General features: G+C 38.7%; 1 protein-coding gene across 1 annotated transcript in view; it reads left to right on the forward strand.

Annotated features, from left to right (window-relative positions):
• Positions 1-26,754, forward strand: part of LOC109933495 (sodium channel protein 60E-like) — a 136,787-nt gene extending 110,033 nt beyond the window's left edge. The window contains exons 16-18 of the mRNA XM_048596309.1: positions 13,892-14,162; positions 22,626-23,528; positions 26,678-26,754. Of these exons, the coding sequence (XP_048452266.1) occupies positions 13,892-14,162; positions 22,626-23,528; positions 26,678-26,754 (1,251 nt within the window). The remainder of the gene's footprint in view (positions 1-13,891; positions 14,163-22,625; positions 23,529-26,677) is intronic.
• The last annotated feature ends 289 nt before the right edge of the window (positions 26,755-27,043 follow it).

A 27,043-nucleotide genomic window follows, 5' to 3' on the forward strand; every position in this document is an offset into this window, starting at 1 on the left:
CCTTCCTGCTCCTCTGATGCTGCTTGGCCTGCTGTGTTCATTCAGCTCTACACCTTGTTATCTTAGAATTATATTTCAGTTCATTGACCTTTTGTGAGTTCTGTGCCAGTTCACCAAATGGGGTCTTTTCAAAATCAGTCATTAATTTTTTTTTCAATTATTCATTCATGGATGTGGGCACCACTGGCTGGCCCTGGAGACTTGCAAATGTTATACCCTTGAACGAGAAAGGATGTAAAGGTGAGCTCAACAGCGATAAATCGGTTCCACTTCAGTGGGTGGGAAACTTCTAGAAACAATAGTGGTCAAAATAGATGATCACATGGAGAATTTCTGCTAAATTAAGGAGAGTTAATTCAGGCAAAATTGCATTAGCTAACTTGCTGTAGTTTTGTGAAGAGGTAGCAGAGAGAGTTGCTAAGGATAATGCAGTTGGTGTCGTGCATGTGGACTTCCAAAAGTGATTTGCCACACTACAGACCTATAAACAAAGTTAGAGATCGTGGAATAAGGGACAGTAGCAACATGGATATGGAAATGGCCAAGTGACAGGAAACAGACAGTAATGGATAATAAATGTTTTAAGGGCTGATGGAAGGCTGGATGGCTGAACTGCCCTGAGAGCAGTTAAGAGTCAACCACACTGCTGTGGGTCTGGAGTTATATATAGGCCAGACCATATAAGGATAGCAGATTCCCTTCCCTGGAGGATATTAATGAACCAGATAGGATTTTTTTTCATTGACAATTGATTCCATGGCCATCTTTAGGCTCTTAATTCCAAATTACTATTGAATTTAAATTCCACCATCTGCCGTGATAGGATTTGAACTCAGGCCCCCAGAATATTACCTGGATCTCTGGATTAATAGTCTAGTGATAATACCACTGGGCCTACCCCTTGAGCCAGCTATTAAACCCTGGAATTGTGATGGTGGGGATTCATTGTCAAAGCAAACCAGGCACAATAAGTAGGATTGGCAGCAGCCTGTAGAACTAGGAGGAGAATTGGCATTGGATAACAGCGAACTAAGACATTATCTTTGATCTGCTACCTACAGCATAAATTTGAAAACATTGAGTGGAGCATTGATATTCTAATGAGATCAGCTCCTGAATTTAGGAGCAGATTGCTAAACCGACGCTAGGATCATAGGATGTTTACAACATAGAGGGAGCACATTCAGACCTAGGGTAGTTCACTTTAAGACCAGTTTAGCTCTTCCCACTCCCCAGCCCTTTCCCAATAATCTTACAACATTTTTCTCTTCAGGTGCTTATCTAATTTCTTCTTGAAAGCCATTGTTGAAACTGCCTCCACCATATTTTCAGACAGACCTTTCAAGATCTTAAACACTCACTGCATGTAATAGTGTTTAATTATTTGCTCTTCTACCAGTCTTCTTAAAGTCTCTTAATGGCAGACCCCTCATGATTCTGAATACCTCTCAAACTTTCTCTTCTCTAAGGAAAATAACTGCAACTTCTCCAAAGGCATTTAGGCAGTGTTTGTTGAAACCTGCCACTGAAGAAAACTACACACGTGTGCTCATTCTGAAATGAGCCCATGCAAAGTTTCAAACATAACACGTCTTCACCCTTCCTTCCCACCACTCCAATCCCAATCTCTCCCTCCCCCAGACTGCATTCCCACAGAAACTGGTTGTACGTGCACGCACGATTTAAATCAGCACGTAGCGCACGTGTGCTAGTGCCATCAAATGCAGCCACCCATTTAACTAATGTTCCCCATTCCTGGAAAACTTCCCATAAATCCTATGTGTACCCTTTCTAAAGCCTTCCCTTTTTTGATAAAGTATGATGACCACAATTAGACACAATATTCCTAGCTGAGACTATACTCGTGCTTTGTGTACATTCATCATAACTTCCTTTATATTTTCATTATATGCCTCTACTTAGAAAGCAAAGGATTTCATGTGCACTTGTAACCGCTTTTCCTGATTAGCATGTTTGTGGGACCTGAGGGTTGTTGTTGGTGGGCTCCTAGAGTTGTTTCATACCATTGAATCCCTTTCTGGCACCCAATGTACTTCCAGATTTGAGGAACTAGTTGAAGGAGAACATGTTCAAAAATTGTTTCCCAACTTCTATTTTTCATCCAAGTATGTGATGACCAATTTCCCTCCATCATCTGCATACTGTGTAAGATTTCATGAACTGGCTTTTTCATGATTGTCTTCAGAAGCTTAAGGCCATTCTCCCACAGAAAATATACATAATGAAGCAACTTTTCCATCCATCCATGAGAACTGTGAACTCTTTCCCTAGTTTAACTATTCCTGCTTGCTTCAGTATAAATACTCAATTGGTTGGTTCTTTCAAACTGGAAGCATATATAATAACCTTCATTGATTAGATCACAATTCCATACTTTAAGGCTAATTTTCCTTCACAAATAGTGCAACTGATGAAAGTTCCGACCATGTTCTTTACCTCAAAGGATTTGTTTGTAGTTCAATAACATCCAACAAGTTAGGCAGAAATTTACCAAAATATTTCATGATGTAACTCATACCAGCGGAGAATTTGGTGCATGGTTTCCCTATGTATTAAGATTGTTTCCACCTTTTTTAATTCCTTTTGTATGTGTTCAATGTGTCTGGGTTATATTACTGTACAAAAGCACTTGTGCATATTTAGCTTAAGGACTTTTTTCTATCATACGTCATTTTTTTTCATTCATTCCTAAAATCAGGATATTATCTATTACCATATTCATTCCTTTACTGTCATGCTGCACCTGTGTCATGATGTATTCCATAATTTCCACAGTTGAAATGATGCCAAAGGGCATATCTGCCAAAAGGATTAAAAAGTTCAACTTTGATGTGTAATTGTTCTTTTCCATAGTCAGAATTTATAACAAGCAAGCGAAAAGATGTTGTCATTGATAAATATGATGCTATGTCCTCAGTGCTTTCTGTTGGATGATATTCTTCTCTATAGCTCTTCTTTAATGTTTAAAATTTAATATTTACATTTTTCCACTCATTCACTATATAACTGCTATTACTATATCCTAACCCAATGACTTGGATCTTTCACATTTTTCATTACCTAATTATCTTTATTCCAGCTGAATCATAATGAACTTTATCACAAAGTGCAAGCAGCATTTTTTTGTTGGGCGAATGCATCTGTAATCAACTGTAATCAATACCTTATTGGTCTCAGATCATCACTGATTTGACATCAATAATTGACTCATTCTTATCTTCAGACTGCTATGATTTGCTTTAGGTTCTTTGCTTGATTCTTAAGGATTTATTTGTTTTTCTTGTAATAAAATTAAAACAATTTTATTAATTACCACAACATAGACACATTTGGCTGTCGGTTGGACTTTGTTCACTTGATGCAATTAACCTCAACCTCAACTTCAAAATCTTTTTTCTTGACCAACTAATTCTGATTAGCTTTACTGTTTGAAGAGACAGTTCTATTCCAGTCATTTATAAAGCTGCTAACATTGAATAAGTGTTCAGCCATCCTATGTTGTCTTCAGCTGCACTGCAAATATCTGCTTCCTGCAGATCTAAACGTTTTTTCTTAATTAATTGGCTGTGACTCAATCAATTTTTGGTTGAATTAGTCATACACTCTGCGTTCCTGCCACACATTGTAAGTCTTCAAATATATCAACATACATTTCTGTCAATTTTATGCTCTTATTGACTGCAATATTTCTTTGATCTACCCTACTGTTGGCATGTGCAGTGTGCAAGGTCTGGCTGTACTCACTGTTCCATAATTGGAATTCTAGATTTTAGTACTTTTCTTTATCTTTCATGCACAACACTACATTTTCCTATTGCTTGATGTTGTGGTCAAACTGTTGACAGACTTTGTATTAGATTTGAATAATTTTGGACTTGGCTTCTTGTAACCTGCCAAAAGACAGCATATTAATTGGATTAATGCAGCTAATTTCAAATAAACAGTCATGTTTATGCTGTACACGTAATATCATCATTTATCCAACATCTTGCCTGTCTGATGTCTCAACAATCCCTTATCCTTGTAATTCTGACATACAATCCTTCAAAAGTTATCAGCTGATTGATGTCCTACTTGATTGCCATAATGACTTGTCTGCCATCTTTACCTATTTCATTTTCACTCTGGGACTGCTATTCCCAGAGTATGAATACAGTATGAATGTATTTTTGCTTCTTTGTTTGGCTCACAAGGATAGTTTTCTTTGCCTTATCACAATTTAGCAAAATAGTTTTAGCACATCACTTCACATAAGCATTTGGCAGTAAGGGTGGACATTGCTCACTTGATGAAATTTAACTGAACTTGCAATGATGCTTCAATAAACTGCAAATGCTGGATATCTGAAAGAAAAACAGAAAATGCTGGAGAAACTCAGCAAATCTGCAGCATCTGTATGGAGAAAAACAGAATTAATGTTTTGACTCCAGTACCTCTTTGTCAGAACTGAAAATAACTGGGAAAGGTTGGCATTTATGCTGATGACAACATGGTGGAAGAGAGTACATGGATACAGGGCCCAGAGAGAGAGAGAAAAAAGGGATAGGCATAAAAAAAGAGATAGCTGATAATAAGCCAAGAGAGATAAATGCTAGGTAGAGGACTAACAGAAAGGGTAAATGATTGAAAATGGGTTGGCTGTGCTGGGTGCAACCTGTACAAAACAGGAACTAGGTATCTGGTGGAAGGGTAATGAACATAGAGGAGAGCGTTCACATTCTGAACTTGTTAAACTCATGTTGGGCCCCGAAAGTTGTAAGGTACCTAGGTGGAAAAAGAAACACCACAGCGGGCCTCAGACAGAAATGTTGTGATGGGAACACAGTGCTGTGTTGAAGTGGCAGGCAACTGGAAGCTAGGGGCCATTTTAACGGTAGGTGTTCAGCAAAGCGGTCAACCAGTCTACGTTTCATCTTCCCACTGTACAGGAGGCCACATTGTGAGTAGCAAATACAGTAGACTAGGTTGAATGAAATGCAGGTAAATGGTTGCTTCACCTGGGAGGTGCGTCTGGGGCCTTGGATAGTCAGGAGGGAGGAGGTAAATGATCAAATATTGTACCTTCTGCAATTGCGTGGGAAGGTTGAGTAGGGGGGTGAGGTGGTGTTGGGAGTGGAGGAGGAGTGGAGGAGCATTACTCCAGCACGTTCTGTTTTTGTTGCAGTGATAGTTCATTTGTTTCATAATTCAAAGTTCCACTCATATTATTTAAAAGACTGCTGACATTGTATAAGCCTTCTGGCTGTATTTTGTTGGCTTCTGATGAACTGCATATATATTCTCCCTGTAGATCCAGACATTTCTTTTCTTTAGTAATATGCTATGACACATCCAACTCATATTCCTACTAATATTCTCTCTCCAATGATGTTTTCCACAGTGATCCATGTCCACATGGTTTGGGATCAAAACTAATGCATATTGGCTAGTTCTTCCTAGTTAGAGATTAAAATCTTGTAGTGAACATATAGCCTTCATATATCCATTATCTCCTATATCCATTAGTGTCTCCAGATTCCAATTCTGCTCTCACTCAGCTCCATTTTTTGCCTTATTTATCAGGTAAATAGCAATAAATTATTCTGTATGGTATTCAAGGGCCACAGTTCTTTTAAAAACAGAACATTTTCTTTATTTCTTCAGCAATGCCGCAATAATTGATTAACTCGTCAGCACCTAGTAAACAAAGAAAGTGAAATGAAGAAGAAATGAAAGAGTAATTAAGCGAATGTGTAAGAACAAGAGCAACATAGACAATCAGAACTTATTGGCACATGTCAGCAATAAAAACATTTGATTACTAGAGTCCATAAAATAGAAAATAAAATGAGATCCTTTGAAAATAAATTACATTTCTGCAACTGCATCATCCCTCAACCCTGCTTCAAGCAAATGCTGTGTCAGTTGCTCAATATTAAGCAAAACATTCTCATATATTAATGAGACTCCACAAGCTTTGAGGTTTAATGGAGTTTTGTTTGAAATTCAAGGCCATTATCATGAGCTTCATGAAGAAAAGCATTTTACTCATAATTGAGTAAGCGGGAGAATGGGGTTGAGGAACTTATCAGCCATCATTGAATGGCGGAGCAGACTCAATGGGCAGAATGGCCTAATTTCTGCTCCTATGTCTTATGGTCTTATGGAAATGGTGTTCATATTGATACTATAGTGAAGAATTTTGATGCTATTTTACATAATTTAGACAGCTATGAATTCTAAATTACTTCTTACAGATTAAATTGCAATACCATTTGCATACATTCATTGCATGAAAATGAAAAGTGGCAAGGTGTAAAATCAGATTGTCAATTACAAGAGTAAGCTACTTATGACATATGGTGAAAAATCTGAAATAAATTATAACAATCAAAATATTTCCAGCAGTTTCTGGTATTATTTCAAATTTTCCATTTCTGGATGATGTTACTTAAGGTCAGAGAAGGTTAGCCTAACCAAATTACTGGCTCAGTTTTTAACTCAAGTTGAGCACATTGGACTATACTTCAAGGATTTTCAGTGTTCCGTCCTTAGTGTCTGGTAATAATCAAATACTTAGATGTTTCCAGCTTAAATTATTCTGAATTTGTCTGGAAGTGACCCCTTCTGAAGAAGCCTAATATTGTGCTTTATACCCTTGCGTGAATAGTTATGAGTGATTAATATTTATCTGGCATTAGAAGCTCTTGTAAAGCTTGATTATTTCTTGGTAAGGGCATCCAAAAGATCTTAATTTTTCAATTTATAGACCAGTGACACGGCATGATGTACATCAATTTAAATCAATCTTCGCCTGATATCAACATAAAACTATATAACAGCATTACAAAATCATACAAATTGTTCTAAGCTCTCAAGGATATGTGGCCAAAGGACCTTAAAAGTCTTTCTTGATGTCTTTTCCTGCTATGCAAGAGTCTGCTCTACCATATCACCCACTTGCTCTTCATAACCCCAACCAACCAAACTCTCTTCAGCCTCATACATCCCATCTGCAATCCCCTAAACATTCTATAGCATCACCATCACTAAATCCCCTACCATCAAATCCGAGGGTGTTAGAATTGACCAGAAATTGAACTGGAATTAGTATATAGATACTGAGGCCACAAGAGCAAGTCAGAAGCTAGGAATCCTGCAGTGATGAACTCATCGCCTGACTCTCTGAATCAGTATAATACATGAGGTGACTGCCCAGTAATATTAATGTTAAACTATTAATCCAGAGACCCAGGTAAATTTTTTCTGGAGACCCGGTTTCAATTCCCACTATAACAGATGGTGGAATTTGAATTCAATAAAAATCTGAAATGAAGAGTCCAATAAAGACTATGAATTTATTGCTGATTGTTGGGGATAAAACATCTGATTCACTAATGTGCCTTAGGGAAGAAAACTGCATTCCTTTCCTGGTCTGGCCTACATGTGACTCCAGACCAACAGCAATGTAATTGACTCTTAAGTGTCATCTGGGCCATTAGGGATGGGCAATAAATGCTGGCCTAAGAAGTGACACCCTCACCCTGTGAATGAATTAAAAGAAAGACATACTTTCCACTTTCCTGGATGAGTGCAGAGCCAACAATACTCATCAGCCAGGACAGAGCAGCCCACTTGATTGACATCACACCTAATAACATTACTTCCCTCTACCACTGATGCAAAGTGGCTGTAGTGCGCATCAACTACAAGATCTAAAATTCACTGAGGATCCTAACACAGCTCCTTCCAAACCTTGGCCACAAAACTCCAGAAGAACATTGGCAGCAAACACTTGGGAACAGCATTACCAGCAAGTTCCTCTCACCATCCTGACTTAGAAATATACTGTTTTTTCGCGGCGCTGGCGTCAAAATCTTGGAACACCCTCCCTAATGGCTCTGTGGGTATCACTACAAGGAAATTAGTGGTTCAAGAAAGCAGCTTATTCTGTAGCATCTAGGCTGGATCTCTGAGGTTAGAAAGTCTCTTAATTGGCTGTCCAGCTTTGAGAACCTGCTCATCACCTTTAATCAGACAGGTAATTCTTTTCCATACTAATTAAGAGTCAACCACATGGAAATCTTAACTTTAAGCAGCTTCCCCTGAACAAAGATTTCTGATTTAAAAATTATATTGATTCCATCTGTGACAAAAGTTAATCCTAAATCAGCTGGATCATTCTATATTTAAGGGAGATCAAATCAGTGTTTTGTAAAGATTTAGCCAGCTCTTTACCTTTGTACTCTATGCTCACCTAATAAGGCCAAGGTTCCCACACCTCACATATCATTTTAACAACCACTCAACTTACCTTGTCACCTTCAAATATTTGTGTCATCCCTCCAGTTTTCTCTGTTCCTATGCCTTTGAAATTATATTACATAGAACAACAATTGCCATCAAAAATTGACAAAATCAAGATCAGTGTCATCATTGTGGGGTTTCCATAAGACCACAAGATGTAGGAGCAGAATTAGGCCATTCAGTTCATTGAGGCTGCTCTGCCATTCAATCATGGCTGATATGTTTCTCAACCCCATTCTCCTGCCTTCTCACTGTAACCCTTGATCACCTTACTAATCAAGAACCTATCCACCTCTGTCTTAAATACACTCCATAGCCCTCTGCAGCAATGAGTTCCACAGACTAATCACCCTCTGGCTGAAGAAATTCATCCTCATCGTAGTTCAAAAGGGTTGTCCCTTTACTCGGAGGCTGGGTCCTCTGGTCCTCGTCTCTCCTATGAGTGGAAATGTCTTCTCCACATCCGCTATATCCAGGCCTCTCGGTATTCTGTAAGTGTCAATGAGATCCCCCAGCCATCCTTCTAAACATTGAGTTACAGCCCCAGAGTCCTCAACCACACCTCATATGACAAGCTCTTCATCCCCAGGATCATTCTTGTAAATTTCCTCTGGATCCCAATGCCAACACATCCTTCCTTAGATACAGGGCCCAAAACTGCTCACAATATTCCATATGCGGTCTGGCCAGAGTGTTATACAACCACAGCAGTACATCTCTGCTGTTTTATTCTAGCCCTCTCAAAATTACTGCCAGCATCGCATTTGCCTTCCTAACCACCAACTGAATTTGCATGTTAACCTTAAAAGAATCCTGAACAAGGACTCCTAAGACCTTTTGTGCTTCAGATCTCTGAAGACTTTCCCCAGTTCAAAAATAGTCTACCTCTCTATACTTCTTACCAAAGTGTATAACCTCACACTTTCCCACATTGTATTCCAGCTGCCAATTCTTCGCCTACTTTCCTAGCCTGTCCAAGCCCTTCTGCAGCCTCTCCACCTCCTCGACACTACTTATCCCTTGGGTCTAGGCCCGAAACGTCAGCTTTCCTGCTCCTCTAATGCTGCTTGGCCTGCTGTGTTCATCCAGCTCTGCACCTTGTTATGTCAGATTCTCCAGCATCTGCAGTTCCTACTATCTCTCTCCCTCAATTCCTTCGTCCAGATTGTTAAAGTACAATGTGAATAGTTGTGGTCCTAACACTGCCCCCTGCTGAACTCCACTATTCACCGGCCGCCATCCTAAAAAAGACCTTTTTACCCCTACCTTCTGCTTTCTGCCAGTCAGCCAATTGTCTATTCATGCCAGTTCCTTGCCTCTAATGTCATAGTCTCTTATCTCATTTAGCAATCAAATGTGCAGCACCTTGCCAAAAGCCTTCTGGAAATCCAAACAGATCACATCCACTGACTCTCCTTTGTCTAACTTGTTCGTTACTTCCTCAAAGAATTCTAGCAGAATTGTCAGGCATTTTATGATTCTATGACCTCTCCTTGACAAAGCTGTGCTGACTCAGCCCTATGTCATCATGCACTTCCAATTACTTTGCAATCTTATCCTTAATAATGGTCTCTAAAATCTTACCAACAACTGAGATCAGGCTAACCGGCTTATAATTTCCTGTCTTCTGCCTCCCTCTTTTCTTAAACAGGGGTGTTACTTTAGCCATTTTCCAGTTCTCTCAGACCCTCGCTGACTCCAGTGATTCCTGAAAGATCACTACCAAAGCCTCTACAATCTCCTCAGCTAACTCCTCCAGACAAATCCATGTGATTTATCCACCTTCAGATTTTTCAGCTTCCCTATCACCTTCTCCTTAGCGATGGCCACTACACTCACCTCTGCCTCCTGACTCTCTTGAAGTTCTGGTATGCTGCTGGTGTCGTCCACTGTGAAAATTGATACAAAGTACCTATTCAGTTGCTCAGCCTTTACTTTGTTCCACATTACTACTTCTCCAGTTTCATTTTCCAGTGGTCCAATGTCCAGTCTTGCCTCTCTCTTACTTTTTAGATACCTTACAACCTTCTAGCTTACCGTCATATTTCATTTTCCCTCCCTTTATTGCTTATTTTGTTATGCTTTGCTGGTTTTTTCATGGCTTCCCAATCCTCTGGCTTCCCACTAATCTTCACCACATTGTCTGTTTTTTCCCTTTGCTTTTATGATGTCCTTGACTTCCCTTGTCAACCACGGTTGCCTCATCCTCCCCTTAGTATATTTCCTTTAGAAGAATGGCCCTTTTCACCAAAAACAAGACAACACATGCCAGAGTATCTATATACTTAATTACAGTTTAATTAACCTTTCTTAAATTGATCAAAGTGTGTGATTCCCTCCCCAAACCACCCAGCCTCTCAAACTCCATTCACTCATTTAAAACTCTTCTTAAAACCAATCATTTTGACAAGGCTTTCAGAAGGTATGTTATTCTAACAATCCTGGCTGCTCTTTTGCTCCTTGGTGGTACAGGTCACAGGCTGAAGAATAATAGGGTCTACTTTTTGTCCCTGCAGCAATTATTGCTGACTCAGCAAAAGACGAGCTTGTGATCCCAATTCCTCGTCCTTTGATCTCACTGGGAGTTTGGAAACACTTGCTGTAGACAATACATACTGCAATATCAATAAGTCTACATTGTCCTGGGTGGTGCTGAGCTTCATGAGTATTATCAAAGCTGCACCAATTCATCATATTCATGTTGGGTTATTTAATGGTAGACTTTGGTGGACAAGGTAAGGGTACTTGTGAGATGCTAATTACAAAGTACACAAACTTGACTTACTTCAACAACATAAAGCTATAGATACCATAACCTTACCAGACCATAGGGCTGTTCTCTCAGGAGAGAGACAACTGGTGATGGTTTAACCTGGAGTCACCAGGCAAGTGGAGAGGTTGAGAAGGAGAGTCCTTCATGGTAATCTCAGGCAGTGTGGGAATTGAACATATACTGTTGGCATCAAACTACGTAATAAACCAGACATCCAGTCAACTCAGCGAACAAATTCCCTCAGCCTGAGACTTATAGCCTACATTGGTGATTAGGCTGATCTAGTTAGTGATCAGTGTTGACCAGTGATGGACTTGATAACAGTAGTGCTATTAAAGGTCAGAACAAAGTAAATGGGTCTTTCCTTCTGAGGATCTTCCTGATCGCAGCATTAATTTCTGGTTCCGGAAATTGCTGCTGTGTACTGACCTTGGAGGCCCATGCAGCAGGTAAGAAAATTATAGGAAATACTGCTCTTCACTAGCAGCAGCAGCAACCCCATCTCCCCAACATCAGCGCCCCTCCCACCCCGCCCCCACCCGCATTATCAAGCCTGAAGGCTGGGGAAATGGAGTGCATGTTTGTGTGCATCTCCAGCAGTCCCTGAGGGTGCTGGCCTGGCTCTCCATGGCAGCCACCAGTCAGACCATTGTGTAGTCACTGCACTGCTACAGCTTCAGGGCAATGAGGGCCATCACATCCCGGATGCCTATTTGCCACTGCTGCTCCTTTTTGTAGATTTGGATGAAGTCCCTGATTGCCGAAACCACAGTATCCTCTTCTGATGAGCATTGAGCTGGTGTCTGGTTTCCAGCAGACCTCTGAATGCTAATGGCCTGGGGAATTTTTTCCATGGCCAGATTATGTATACACACTCTCTATGTCCATGATTCCTAAAGGTGGCAGTATCTGGGCTGCTGGGGTGGCAGGACGTAGCTCAGATGATGTTTGCTCTGAGACCTCAGTACTCTTGTCCTTCAAGTTCAAGATGGTGACTTCTGGCAGAGTTGACCATTTCTCCAGAAAGGTCACTGGAGGCTATAGGAACCTGCAAGATACAAGAGAGAGAAGGCTTCATGGGCAGTGGTTTATGATGATGTGCAATGTTTGAGAGTGAGAGTGTGATTAATGGGAAAGCAGCAATGGAATGAATGGATCTAAATGTTTTGTCATCCCCACGGGAGTAGTCCCAGTCTTCTCCTGTTAAAGCAAGGACCCTCTCCTCATAGGAATTGAGAACCCGAATGTTGGACAGCACCTCTACCCATACTCACTTTGCCCTGTTGTCTTCACCTGTAATGACAGAAAAGGAGGGAATGAGAGGGATAATAGTGGTTAGTGAAACTGTTTGTGTTAGAATGTGTTGGGAAAAGTTGGTGATCTGTTCTGAGGAACTGAGGAGATATCGTGAAGGCCATGCAGCATTAGCGGTGTGGGTGGTTGGGAGGCAATGAGAACATCTGAGGAAAGTTAATGCAGGTGATAGTGTGATGACAGAACATGAGCCTCGTTTGGAGATGGGTGCAGTAACAAAGTTAGAGTGAGTGGGAGGTGGCAAAGAGAAGCGTGGTGCTTCACCTGGCACAAAAGAGGAGATCAGAGAGTCATGGAGTCATAGGGTCATACAGCATGGAAACAGACCGTTCAAGGTCATTTGGCCTTCTTTCTGCAGAAATAGCGATTCCTCTGCATCATGGAGTTCACAATGATCCAGGTGGCAATATTGGATCAGGCTGGCAAGGTCTGGTGGTGTGGCCTTCTCTTCTAGTCCTCTCTCAACTGAGCCACCCTGTCCACCATGACCTCCAGGTTCCTGTCAGAGAAACGCAATGCTATCTTCCCCTTCTCCACCATGCCCGACTCTGCCTGTAACAAGGGGGCATAATCTTAAGGTGAAAGATAGGAGGTTTAGAGGGGATTTGAGGAAAACCATTTTCACCCAGAGCATGGGGAAGTCTGGACTGCAGTGTCTGGGAGGGTAGGTGAGGGGGTAAAACTCATAAGCTTTAAGAAGTACTTGGATAAGCACTTGGAATGACATAACATTGAGGTCTATAGGCCTAGTGCAGGAAAGTGGGACTATTGTAGTATATTTTTGGGAATACAGACTTTATGGGCCAAAGGGCCTCTTCTGTACTATATGATTCTATGAATCTATAAATGTAGCAACCAGCAGTGGAACACTTATTTCCTTGCATGTTACAATATTCACAGATTGCTGAATTACTCAGCACAAGTAAATGTAAAAGAATGGATTTTACCACAGTACAGTGGCTGCACTGTCTCTTAATATTAGCTGATGCGTACAGTGTGTAACTGCATGTCACATTTAAAAATCACAATGGCACACTTTATACTCTGGGGTCAGCTCAATGGTTAGCGGTTCAAAATAACACCAACACGTATTTCTCTGTCTTCTGTTCTGTTATACTTAGGGACCTGCCTCGTCACTATCCCCTTGGGAGTGGAAGGCAATGACAAGCCACTGCTGACAAAAATTGACAAGAAAAGTGTTCAGGATAAGCCATCAGCAGACAATGAGATAGGGGCCTAACTTTGGTCATTGCATACCTGAATGTATTAATTACATTGTATTTACCTGCGCAATATAGAACAAAAACAAGCAGAAACAAATATGGAATTTAACTTGCTGTGCCATTGTTTCATTTTGGTTTGAGTTTTTCTATGTTCTTGATCTTATATTAGTCAATTCTTAATTCAATTGCAATTATTAGGAGCCAAAAATTGTTTTAAGTATGTGGCTGATATTCATATGATTTATTTTCCTAATTCTTCATTTCTCCTCCCTAGAATGTGATTCTTTACAAGTTCTACAAGTTAGTGAGCCATAGATGGTTTGAACCATTCACCATTTTCTTAATAACATTGAATGTGCTGGTGATGGCATGTGATCATTATGGACAGACAAAACGATTCGCCTTAGTTTTAAATTGGTTCAATGTAATATTTGCAGCTCTATTTACAGTTGAAGCAATTTTAAAACTGTTAGGCCAACGCCAATACTATTTCACTCAAGCCTGGAATATCTTTGATTTTCTAGTCGTCGTTCTTTCCCTTGTAGGTAAGTCACATTTTACTCTTGTCCTTTCTGGTTTAATAAAGATCACTTTTAGGGAGACATTGTTCAACAGAGGGAAAAAAAACAGCTTTGTGGAGAAATACTCAGGTACAGCACCAAGTGAACCAGCCAAGAAACAAGTTAGATTAAAATCATGGAGATCCCATTCATTGACATTAAATATGCCAAGATTCATTTTAAGCTTTATTTTCATAACTTTTAAAATGATTAAAACTTGCATTTTCCTTATAACATTGAGGGAAAAAGTATTCAATCTTTGTTATAAAAGCAAATAAAAGCTGATGTTTGAAATCTAAAACAAAAACAGAAAGCGCTGGAAAAACTCAACAGGCCTAACAGCATTTGTGAAGAGTGAAGATCAGAGAGAATGTTTCAATTCCAATACAATGCTTCAAAAAAGCATTTTCTGTTTTTATTCAATACTATTAGTTATTTGCTGATTTCTTGCATAAAATGTTAGTTACCATTCAGTACTGAAAGAGTATGTTTTGAAATCTTGCATTGAACATCACTTAATGTGTTAAGTGATATTTTTCATTTATTTCAGTTACGGATGGTATTGTTGGGCTGAGCTATCTGTACACAATAGTTTTTGGGGTTTTATTTGCCTTATGGTCTTTGCTCAGCCCATATACAAAAAAAATGCACAAGTGATAAGCCATGGTTGTTTCTTTGAAAAATCATTATCCTTATGTTATATGAAGAATAAAGGATGTTTCCAAATCAAAGGTAATTTTATTCAGGAAAAGAACTAAATTATGTTCATTTCTAAAACATAAATACGCATTTCTACAAAGGTCATATTTATATTTGCCTCTCACCGGGAGTCTTGTCCATTGGGAGCATATATTCAAAATATATTGCATTGCAAGTCTGATTTTCTGCCCATCGATCAAAATGGTAGCAAATAGATGAGACAGTTGTGTAGCAGTAATGTCACTGGCATAATAATCCAGAACCCCGTCTAATGTTCTGAGGGCACTATTTGAATTCCACTAGGGGCAGGAGATGAAATTTGAATTCAATAATATCTGGAATTAAAAGCTGGCCTAATGGTGACCATGTAACCACTGTCAATTGTTGTAGGAATCTAGTTGGGTCATTAATGCCTGTTGAGGAAGGAAATCTGCCGTCCTTACCTGGCCTGGGTTACATGTGACTCCAGGCCCACAACAATGTGATTGGCTCTTAGCTGTTGTATGAAAGTCACTCAGTGGCACTAGACTGCTACAAAACAGAAAGGAATGACACTGGAGGGGCCACGTGGCATCAAGCTAGCCACCAGAAATGACAATGGCATACCCAGTTCTGATAATTCTGCAAAGTTCTTCTTGTCAACATCTGGAAACTAGTGCCAAAATTGAGAGAACCAACCTATAGACTAATCAAGCAATGGCCTGATGAAAACATACTCAGAGAGTCATACCCACAGAGGTCCTAGATACTGCCAACACTATGCTGCCCCATCAGAGGTGGCAACACAATGGTATACAGTTTGAAGAAAGTTGCCATAGGGTCTCAACATTGACTAAGATCCCATGAAATCTTACAGCGCCATGTCAAACATGAATAAGGAAGCCCCTTGCTGATTACCACCTACCTTCCCCATTCCCTCAGATGGCAAAACAGCATCCCATTACTTGGATCAAGCAATGAGGAGGGAATGCCACTGAATGTACTCTGTACATGAGATTTAAAATTCCATCAGCGAATGTGGCTCAGGAAGACTGAACGTCTTAGCAGCCAGAAAGAGTCTGTGACAAGTAGTAAGGGACCCAACAAGAGGAAAATATTTACTTCAAGCAGTTCAAATAGATCTAACAACTCAATATTGGGCTTGCATAAGGTGCTATGGGCTGGATCAAAATTGAACAATCTGCAAATTCATGGCCTTCATATCTGCAACACTGTCATTACCATCAGCTGGAGGATAAAACCCTGATTCAATGCAGAGTGCCTGAGAGCATTCCAGAAGCAGCAACAGTACTTAAAAATGTGGTGTCAACCTGGAGAAGCTACAACTCAGTTACATCTGGTATTATTTATTGTTGGGCTGAGCTGTGTGTACACAATATTTTTGGAGTTTTTCTGCCTTGTAGTCTTTGCTCAGCCCATGTACAAAAAGTGAACAAGTAACAAGCCACGGTTGTTTCTTTGAAAATCGTTATCTTTGTGATACATGAAGAATAAAGGATGTTTCCAAATCAAAGGTAATTTTATTCAGGAAAAAAATTAAATTATATTCATTTCCAAAGCATAAATATGCTACTTATATGCCAAAGAGTGAAAACCATTTGTAATAGACTGAGGTAAGTGATCCCACAACCAACAGAATAGATGTACAGTAAGCTCTGAAGTCCTGCCACATCTAGTTGTGAATGATAGTGAGCAATGTAACAGCTGACAGAAAGTGAAAGCTTCACAAATAATCCCATCCGCAATGATGGGGAGGAGCCCAGAACATCAGTGTAAAAGCCCAGACAGAAATATTTGCATGCATCTTCAGCCAGCAATCCTGACTGGATGATTCATCTTGAGGTCTTCAGGATCACAGATTCCAGTCTTCAACCAATTGGATTTAGCGCATGTGCTATTAAAAAAAGGATGAAGGCCTGCAAAGACTTAAATATGGCATCACAACATTCAAGCAATAATAAAGAAAACTTGTGCTTTATAATTAGCCAAGCCCCTGGCCAAGCTGTTCTATCACAGTTACACTTGCATTTCCCAAACAATGTTGAAAATTTGCCAGAAATGACCAGTGCAAAAAGCAGGACTTATCCAGTCCAACCAATTACTTCCTTATCCATCTACTCTCCATCATCAGCATAGTAAATGGATGGGATAGTTGACAATGCTATGAGACAGCACTTAGAAAGGAATAATCTGCTCACTATTGCTCATCATGAACTCTGTCAAGAACAGTCAGGTCCTGACTTCATTGCAGCCTTGCTTGAAACATGGACAAAAGCACTGCACTCCAAAAGGGAGAAAAGGGTGATTGCCCTTAACAACAAAGCAGCATTTAGAGTGAGAATGGCATCAAGTAGCCCTAGCAAAACTGGATTTAATTGGAATTGGAGGAAACTCTCTACTGGTTGGAGTCATAGCAGGCACATAGGAAGATGATTGTGGCTTTTGGAGATCAGTCATCTCAGCTCCAAGACATCTCTGCAGCAATTCCTCAGCAATGCCATCAATGGCTTTCTATCCATCATAAGGTCGGAAAACATGGCGTCATAGTTTACCAGCATGAAGAGTGACCCTTCAGCCCACTGTGTCTACACCGGTTATCAAGAATCTATCTACTCAAATCCCATTTTACGGCACTTGACACATAGCTTTATATGCTGTTGTTTCAAGCACTTATCTTCTCAAAATATTTCTTAAATACTGTGATGGTTCCCTCTACCACCCTTTCAGGCTCTGAAATCTATGGACATGCTCACCAAGTTCAGGGGTGGCACGGTGGCTCAGTGGCTCAGTGGTTAGCACTGCCGCCTCACAGTGCCAGGGACCTGGGTTCGATTCCACCCTCAGGCGACTGTCTGTGTGAAGTTTGCACATTCTCCCCATGTCTGCATGGGTTTCCTCTGGGTGCTCCGATTTCCTCCCACAGTCCAAAGATGTGCAGCCTAGGTGGATTGGCCATGCTAAAATTGCCTGTACTGTTCAGAGATGTATAGGTGGGTTACAGGGGGATGGATCTGGTTGGGATGCTCTGAGGGTCAGTGTGGACTTGTTGGGCTGAAGGGCCTGTTTCCTCACTGTAGGGATTCTATTCTAAGTCCCCTCTGATCCTTAGTACTTTCTAAGATCTTTGTATTCATTGTGCACACACAATTGCCTTGGTATTCCTCCTAAAATGTATCATCTCACACTAGTCAGAATGAAATTCTATTTGCCTGACTCCCTAAAGTCTGTCCGCTATCTAGAAGGCAGATGTCAAGAATGCTTCCCACTTGCCTGAATGAGTACAATTCCAGCAATACGCAAAATCCTTGACACTATCTGGGACAAAACAGTCAGCTTGATTGGTAATCATTCATCAACTTGAAAATTCCTGCCCTTCAACATTTATGTATCAATGGCAGCAGTATGTACCATCGACAAGACACTCCGCAGTGACTCATCTAACATCACCTTCAAAACCTGCGCCCTCTCCACCCGGAAAAACAAGGGCATTAGATGTATGGGAACACTACCACTAGCACGTTTCCCTCTAAGGTACGCATCATCCTGATTTGGAACTGTATCATCCTTCCTTGACTGTTGCTGAGTCAAAATCCTGGATCAAATCCTTCCTAAAAGCCCAATTGACAAAGGACTGCAAAAGTTCAAGAAGGCAGCTCACCACCCCCTTCTCCAGGTCAATCAGCTATGAGAACTAATTGAAGGCTTAGCCAGCAACATCCACATGCCATGAAAACTTTTAAAAAATCATATTCAACTCTGCATAAATTTTGCATAAATGTTTTTTGATGGCAGAGCCCTGCTGGCAATGAGAAGTTGATAAATGCCTCCTTCTGCCTCTATAGTATGTTACTGAAAAATGGCCTTTCCCTAAATGCAGCTAATGTTGTGAATTATAACCACTGAACCTTTTCTGTACCATTCAATTGAAACTGTCTAATTATATCATCATCAATGGTAAGCCATATTTGGGTCATATCTGATTCTCACATACCCACATTACGTACACTAAAATACTTACTGAAAACCACATAATAGCAATTGTAAATTGTAGATCAGTTAAAAATAGAATATAATTTGAAAATGAGGCCATGTTGCGCACATGCCTCAAGCTTATGCCATTGGTCCTGCTGTTATTATTATAACATTCACAAACACTTTGACAATAACAAAGAGTTTTGTTTAGTGAATGAAATTAAACTGTTTAAGATGAACATAACCATATCAGTCATTATAATCAACAGAGACAAGTAGAATCTTAATAATTCAATCCAAGTTAAGAATGATAAACGTTAAGCCAATCAACCTTCACCCAATTTTTACTTGCCTATGTTCTACACCTGCAATGAGGAATGAGAATGTTCATGTTACTTTTTCATAGCAGTCTCATTCAAAATAGAGATTTTATTCATTTTGGGGAGAACTTACTAACCAAATATTCTGAAGTATCACATCATTACCATAAAATCATTGCTGTATATCTTCACAATCTGGAAGGCAGCAGACTTTGTCAGCTACCCAGCTGTTTGATTTTTATTGTGGTTACTTGTGATGCATTTTGAGGGGCTATTTATATTCTTCTTCCTGTTTTCTAGTGTACATTGTTATTTTTTCATAGTTAATCTGGACTGAATTTTTAATTCATTACTTGATTTTTAATTGAGCTTTGTTCCATTATTGTTCCAAGTACTCTATATTCTGAGTTTGGTACAAAAAGTGAGCACTTCTCTAGGAATTCCCCTTGTCTTTGGAGAACTGGGGGAATGAAAGTGTCACGTCTAGACTAGTCAAGTGAACTTGTGCTTATCCAAGGAGTCTCAATCGTAATGCATGCCACATATACTTGTACATTCACCCTTACATGGTGGAGTAAGTGCTGCAGTATGGTGGGTAGTACATAGACATTCCTTGTGTTGCCCATTTTCTGTTGTTTCTGAGGCAGCCTTATAGAAACAATATCAAGTTACAAAAGCTGCAATACAATCCATCTAATGCATTTCAGTAGCTAATAAAATGATACAGCAGTGCTAATTAATTTATGTATTAGCTCAAAGTACAAATTAAGGAATAATTCCAAACAGGAAGAGAAAGATGCAAGAATGGATATTGACCTAAGAGTCAAGATGGCTATTGCTAACTACTTTAAAGCTCAGAAATAACCATTTTAATGTTACTACCACTTCAGGTTTGACATAATCTACAAATTTAACAAATTTATATTAAGTTTAGAAACTCACATCAAAGAGAATAATTGAAAATAGTAGTGATCCCATTACTATTGACCTCTGCCATACCTCAGAATATTTCTTTACCCCAGTGTGATCCTTGTAACAATTACTTTCTACCCTACCTTTCAATGAACAGTAAATGAGTTCTCTTAGGTTCCCTGGCCAATATTCCTGCCTCAATTAGCACCATCACAAAAACAGGTAACCTAGACATTTCCTCCTTATTTTTTGCAGGACCTTGCTGCACACAAGTTGGCTGCAATACTTTTTCTAGTACACAAGTAACTACACTTCTAAATTATTTAATTGACTTAAAATATGGTGTAATGTCCTAAAAGAAAGACAGTGCTACATAAATGCATGTTTAAAATTCTCACAATATTGTATTGGATTGTATAACATTTTCTGTAATTGGTAATCTTGCCTGTACAATTTTAATTAATACACTTAGAATGTCTCAGTATGCTGTTAATTTACGTTTTTCAGTTTAGGTTGTCACTTTAGAAAAGAATTGGGGAATTTTATCGGACAAAATTTTTTTCTCACCTGAAGCCATGTTGCCTGCTGTTTGCTGGATTATTGTAGTCCAGAAAATCCTTGTTTCCCCCTGAAAATCAAATCCATTATATACCATAGATATGAACTAAGACTAATGGATCTGTAGCTGCTTGTGCCTAAATTTTCACTATTTTAGAACATGGGCATCATATTAACCTATTTACAACATACCCTGTATCCTTTGATTTCTCAGCTCCATTATAATGATTTTAGTGTCTCAACAAATCTGCTTACCAGTCACTCTCAACAATAGATGAATACCACATAATCTACAGAATATATTTGTTTTTAGTCCCCTTAGCACATATACTGCTTCTATTGATATCAATGTCTTACATTATGACTTGATAATCTTTTCATGTTTCAGATCTTCTAATGCATTTTTGGTCGATCATCTTGCAAACACTCCTGATCAATTGACAATTTATTTCCATTTTAGTTTGTTCCTCTATTAAAAGTACAGAAATATTTCTACAGCATTTTTTAAAAATTGTCTGAAATTGCAGTTAAAGAGCATTAACTTACAGATTGGAAGTGTTCTAAATTAAAGCAATTGGGAAATTTCTTTAAAGAAAACTCTCAAATAGAAATATAATTCTATTCAATCTACCACTAATTTGTAAAAGCTCTATTTGTCATTTTAGCCATTTCAAAATGCCATAAATCCCTTATAAAAAAAAAAACAAATTTTAAGCAATGCTGTATCTATTAATCCTTTTAGGACATGAACAAAGTTTGTTTTGATATTTTTTATACAAATAAGATGAAAATTTGATAACAAACTGGTTATATCTTTAATTAAATAAGCTACAAATAGGTTAGATTTTCGTTATATTATCAAGTGCTTAGTGTTAATACGTCATGTTACAATATAACATTTTTAAACAGTTAACATGTTTTACACAATGTCCTAGGACTGACCCTTATTGTATGTCTCTCTAAAGGAAAACACTTAAGGGAACAAAACAATTACTAATTTTCTGCGGAATTTGGAGTTAACTCCCGTGTGCAAGATGTTTTTTCTCCTTTATTTACGGATGCGTGCGCCGCAGCTCTGGTAGCATTATATTGCTCATTCCTAAAAGCATCTAAAACGCTTTATTTCACATTGTACTACGGTGTGATTATGAATTGTCCACAAATGAGGGAGAACATATAACTCATCGTCAACAACAAAATCAGAAGGAGCTGGAAAAACACAGCTTTCTGAAGAAGGATCAATAGACACGAAACGTTAACTCTGCCTTCTCTCTCCACAGATGCTGCGAGGCCTGCTGAGTTTTTCCAACAATTTCTGTTTTTGTTTTTGATTTCCAACATCCGCAGTTCTTTGCTTTCATATATATATCTCAACGAACTCGTTATGCTCCATTGTGGTCTACATTCGCAGATGAGTTTAGTGTGATAATTATAATTAATTAGGCTTATTGTCAGTCTTTATTTTATATTTTCAACATCGGCAGTATTTCATTTTGTCTTTAAAAAAGATCAGTGACACGTCGCATCCGGAGCCTGCAAATATGTTTTTTTTTAGTTTTTCCTCCACTTATCAATGATCAATGTTTCAAATATTGATAAAACATTACCCCAAAGGCAGAGTCCGTTGATTTTGAACCGGTTTAGATGCGAATGGTTATCTTAGAAGTGCAGGGAATACATCAGAACTGAATTTTTTTGCTAAGGTTGAAAAAATGTAATGGTTCTGTATGCAATTTACAGCATGTGCATCCATTATAGTCCATTTAACCGTCCCAGGAGAGGAGAAAACAAATCATGTCTGCATATATGCACGTGTCATTCTGGAGTGAGATTTTTGTTCATATTATTTGTATTGGTTTGTTTTAATGGTATCAACGCTGATGCGAAGTCATTGTTTAAATGAGTGTTTAAGTCAAAAGTACGTGATAATTTGGAATTTAACTACTCCCACTTTTGTACTGATAATTTTACTCTTTTATTCCTTCAGGAATTTTGTTAGATTCATCCGCATCCAAAAAGCAAGGGGTTTCTCCAACTATTTTACGAGTGTTCCGAATTGTAAGACTGGCACGGTTGTTGAGGTTGGTCAGATCCTTGAAAGGGATTCGGAAGTTGCTCTTTACGTTAGTGATATCAATCCCGGCTCTTTTCAATATCGGCCTGCTCCTCGGCCTCGTCATGTTCATTTATTCAATACTGGGGATGAGTTTGTTCCGAGACCTTCCGAGAGAATCACCAATAAACGACATGGTAAATTTCGAAACTTTCGGAAACAGTATGATGCTTCTGTTCAGACTGACAACAGCCGCCGCTTGGAATGAGATTCTTCACGTAATGATTAACTCCCCTGTTCAGCGTCAGTTTGTATCATTCACCTACATGACATCGTACATAGTGGTCGCGTATATCGTGATAATCAATATGTACGTCGCTGTCATTTTAGAAAACTTTCACGAAGCCCAAGAGCAGGAACTCGCCGGGGTGACAGATGAAGACGTGGACATGTTTTACGAGGTCTGGAGTAATTATGATGTGAAGGCTACACAATTCATCACATATGACCAATTATCGGATTTCCTAAATGAACTCAAATCTCCTCTACGAATACCAAAACCTAACGCAGTGAAAATTGCGGCTCTCAACCTACCATTATCTGATGGTAACAAGCTGCACTGTCTGGATGTGCTGGAAGCTCTCAGTGCTGTAATCGTTGGCAAAGTAACGGAGTCAGAGCCCCTCAAGAAGCTCAATGGAGAAGTTTATAAAATGTCAATGAAAGTATTCCCCATTCGGAGCACTTTGGAAACGATCACGACCACATTAATGATACGAAAGGAATTCAAGGCTGCTTTAACCATCCAGAAAGCATTTCGAAAGTGGAAATTACGTCATACCCATACAACAGCCAAAAAGAAACTTGAAAGATCTTTGAGCTCCTTGAGAAAATCACTACGAAGTCTCCGTTCCAGCAGACCGACCTCTCCTTTAACATGATCTTCACCTGGTTATTAGCAGAAGCAAAGACAGTGGGAAAGCGGAACCCTTCACTTTAATGGGTGTATTTTGGTAATTTTTTTTTTAAAATGTTGATCACCGTTATGTTTCTTAATCCTCTTGTGTCATTGTTATGCATGAATTTGACTTTATAACCTAAATATACAGTTTATTTGGGAAAGTACATCAATGGCAATGGATTATCAACGGTGTTGGCATATCAACTAAATAAGGTATCAATCATCTAATTGCAATAACACGGACAGAAATGTCTTCGGGGAGAGGACAACAGGTCACGGTCAATAAATATGAATATATCATTAATAAAAAGGTTCAATGAATGTAAATATTAATATTGCATCAATAAAAAGGTTAAATGAATATCGGAGCCATAACCAAAGTATGTGTTTACGGCCCAGAAAAGACGAAAATGACACAATACACAAGAAACAGCGCAAAAAGTTATTCCTGTACTTGAAAGGCGTGATAGTTCTACATGTCAGTAAAACCTTTCTTGGGAGCCCCTTTAAAACCTCGCAACAACATAATGTATCTTTCAAGTAGCGAGAATACTTCACCTATGAGTGATCTTGAATGGCAAATAATTTATCATAGTTCAAGTGCCTTTCCTTGCATCGCTTGTACCATTAGTTCACTTCTTTTGATTTCTCTACTTGGCATTTCACAGACGATTCAAACTTCAACCTGAAGTTTTGAAAATTCTAGTTTGCATCAGGTTTGTGACACTAGTATTTTTGTAAGGATGGGATGATTTCTTATGGGGATGTATTTTGCAATTAAGTATAACATTGTTGAAGAGATGTTGTTTAAACCTTTCATTTTGCACTCTTCACGACAAATGTAGGATTTCCAAATTTCAAATGGTCAAAACAAATGAAACTACAGGAGAGAAGGCTGCTGATTGGTTGGCAAGACAACTCTGATTGGCCAAGGTATTATCATGGAGAAAGGAAACGGAACTATTTCTCCCTGCTCCAAGTTGAATCAAAGAAAATGCAACATGTTTGAATACATTTCTTTTGTCTCCAGAGAATTGATTCCTGTGTTGATATTCCTTCTAACAAATACAAATAAGCCATGTTATGATCTGGACTGATTATCTTAATTTACTTGTTAGTGTATCTATTCGGGACTTCAGGATTGTTCGGCAATGCAGTTCAATTGCAGAATAATATCTATGAGTAAATATTTTGTTTTGGCTTTTGCAAGTATGGCTGGTCAAGCACGGTCTGTACTCTGCCTAGTATGAACAACAGAAGAAGGATATTGGTTGATTCAATCAGGCAAACGCCGGGATATAAAACTTCCATATCTTAAATCACACTGGCACTGAAGTTCATATGCAGCATTGCTTAATTGCATTATTCTGTGATCGGACTGCTCTTCCTGAATAATTTTATGTGCTAATAGCTACATTAACAGCCAATGTAAAATATTTATCTAAATTCATAAATTGACTTTTATGTTTGCAACATATATTTAATGGGACCCGTTTTCTACGAAGGAAAGGAACATGTTCAAGCTTCGCACCTTTTATGAACTACCTGGAAGGTGGATGCCGATAGGTCTCAGTAATTTTCTCCATGGCAATGCCTCAGCCAATCAGAGTCAACTTGACAACAACTCAGCATCTTTTTGTTCTGTTGTATAAATTGCTGTGATCATTAAAAATACGACATTCTTGTATTTGTCCTAATGAGAACAAGATGAAAATTTCAGCAAAGTACGAATCTCATTTAAGAAAGTTTCAAATTTTGCACCAACGAGTCACTGCAAGAGTGATATAGAATGGGTACCTGAGTAATGGACAAGTACGACCATGAAAAGTTCTGTATCTGTAATCTTATGTATCTCAACCCCTTTATTTATTTAAATAAAACAAGGCAAAGCACTAAGTTGTTTTCTACAATGCCAACTCATTAATGATAATAATTTAATGGAAGATTACAGACATTGAAAATGACAAAGTTTGTTTTATAATACAAATGTATAAAATAACGAGGGGATTAGATAGAGGAGACGTCATTTACCGGTGGGAAGAAATTTAAGGTGGTTGGTCGGAAGATTAGTGGTGCAGAAGAAAATCTTTTTCACCCAGAGGGTGATGGGCATCTAGTATTCACTGTCCAATGTGATGGTTGAGGAGAAAACTCATAAGTCAAGCTCCTAAATCTATAAAGCTATGCACCAGGTTCTGAAAAGTGAGAATAAAATGGGCAGCTAGCTTATACCACTGAAACAGACACAACGAGCTGAATAACCTCTCTCTGTGCCGTAACTTTTCTATTGCTATATTGTTCTTTTGGTCATTTGAAAATTACAAGTTACGTTCCAAGATTTTGCTCATTTCTCAACGATTGGTGAGAACCAGTGACTTTGCGTACTGTACAGAAATGGATCAATAATGCACATGATAAAGATTGTTGTTTTACGGTGGCTGGATGTCGATTTATATCATTTATATGCAGGCCTTCTCGGTTCTTCAAATGGTTGCAGTCTACTAAACCGATTGCCAATGCATGCCTACATACCCGGTAACTTTGGATGTGTTATTACACCAAAGTCTACCATCAAAAACACGAAGACGATCACTTGTATTGAAACTGGAGCTTCTTGTGTTGAATGTGACTTCTGGAAAGTGTTTGTCTTCAATCTGACTGTACTTTTGAATATTTGGTTTGTCACTTTTCTTTGATCTTAGTGGTCCATTTGCTGAAGCCAGGGATTCAGCCCTTATTCTGTGACCTAATTGGGCCATTCGCTAGTTTCTTCACTAAACTAATAATTGTTGTTTAAAATAAACCTTTCATTAAGGTGGATGATTTTGAAGACAGAAGCCAAGTAAGACATTAAGGATAAATAAAAACAGCAAGTTTCCTTTTTATGTGGCTATTAAAGGTAGTGAAACCTATAAAGAGCGTTATCAAATAATATTTGGCGTGATTAGTTCTAGTCGCAACCTCAGGACCTATAATGGTAACACATCAGAATGAGATCAAAAATAATGTCCAGCATCTTAATTACAAAACAAAAGAAATATGTTTGATATGTATATCCAGGAGTCTGTTAATAGTTGGAAAACAGTCAATCCGATTCTTTGACATAACATTCTTCGGGACATTGTACAAATTGGCTTTGCGCTCTCGAAGATACAGTTAGCGTAGCTCAACTATCAGAGCTAAATCTGTGGCATTGAAATGAATTAATGTCCCAGAAGTAGGTTTAATGGTTAAATTAATCACAATATTATAGGCAAGTTGTGAAATAGTTGATGTAATAAATAGAACAATACAAAGATTAAGATATCATAAATATGAACATGTTTACATTCAGTAGCAGAGTTTCATCTTTATTGGATTTCTGGTCATCATTCAACCCTATTTATTAACA

The sequence above is a fragment of the Rhincodon typus genome, chromosome 1 (assembly GCF_021869965.1).
Source record: "Rhincodon typus isolate 14 chromosome 1, sRhiTyp1.1, whole genome shotgun sequence".
Lineage (NCBI taxonomy): Eukaryota > Metazoa > Chordata > Chondrichthyes > Orectolobiformes > Rhincodontidae > Rhincodon > Rhincodon typus.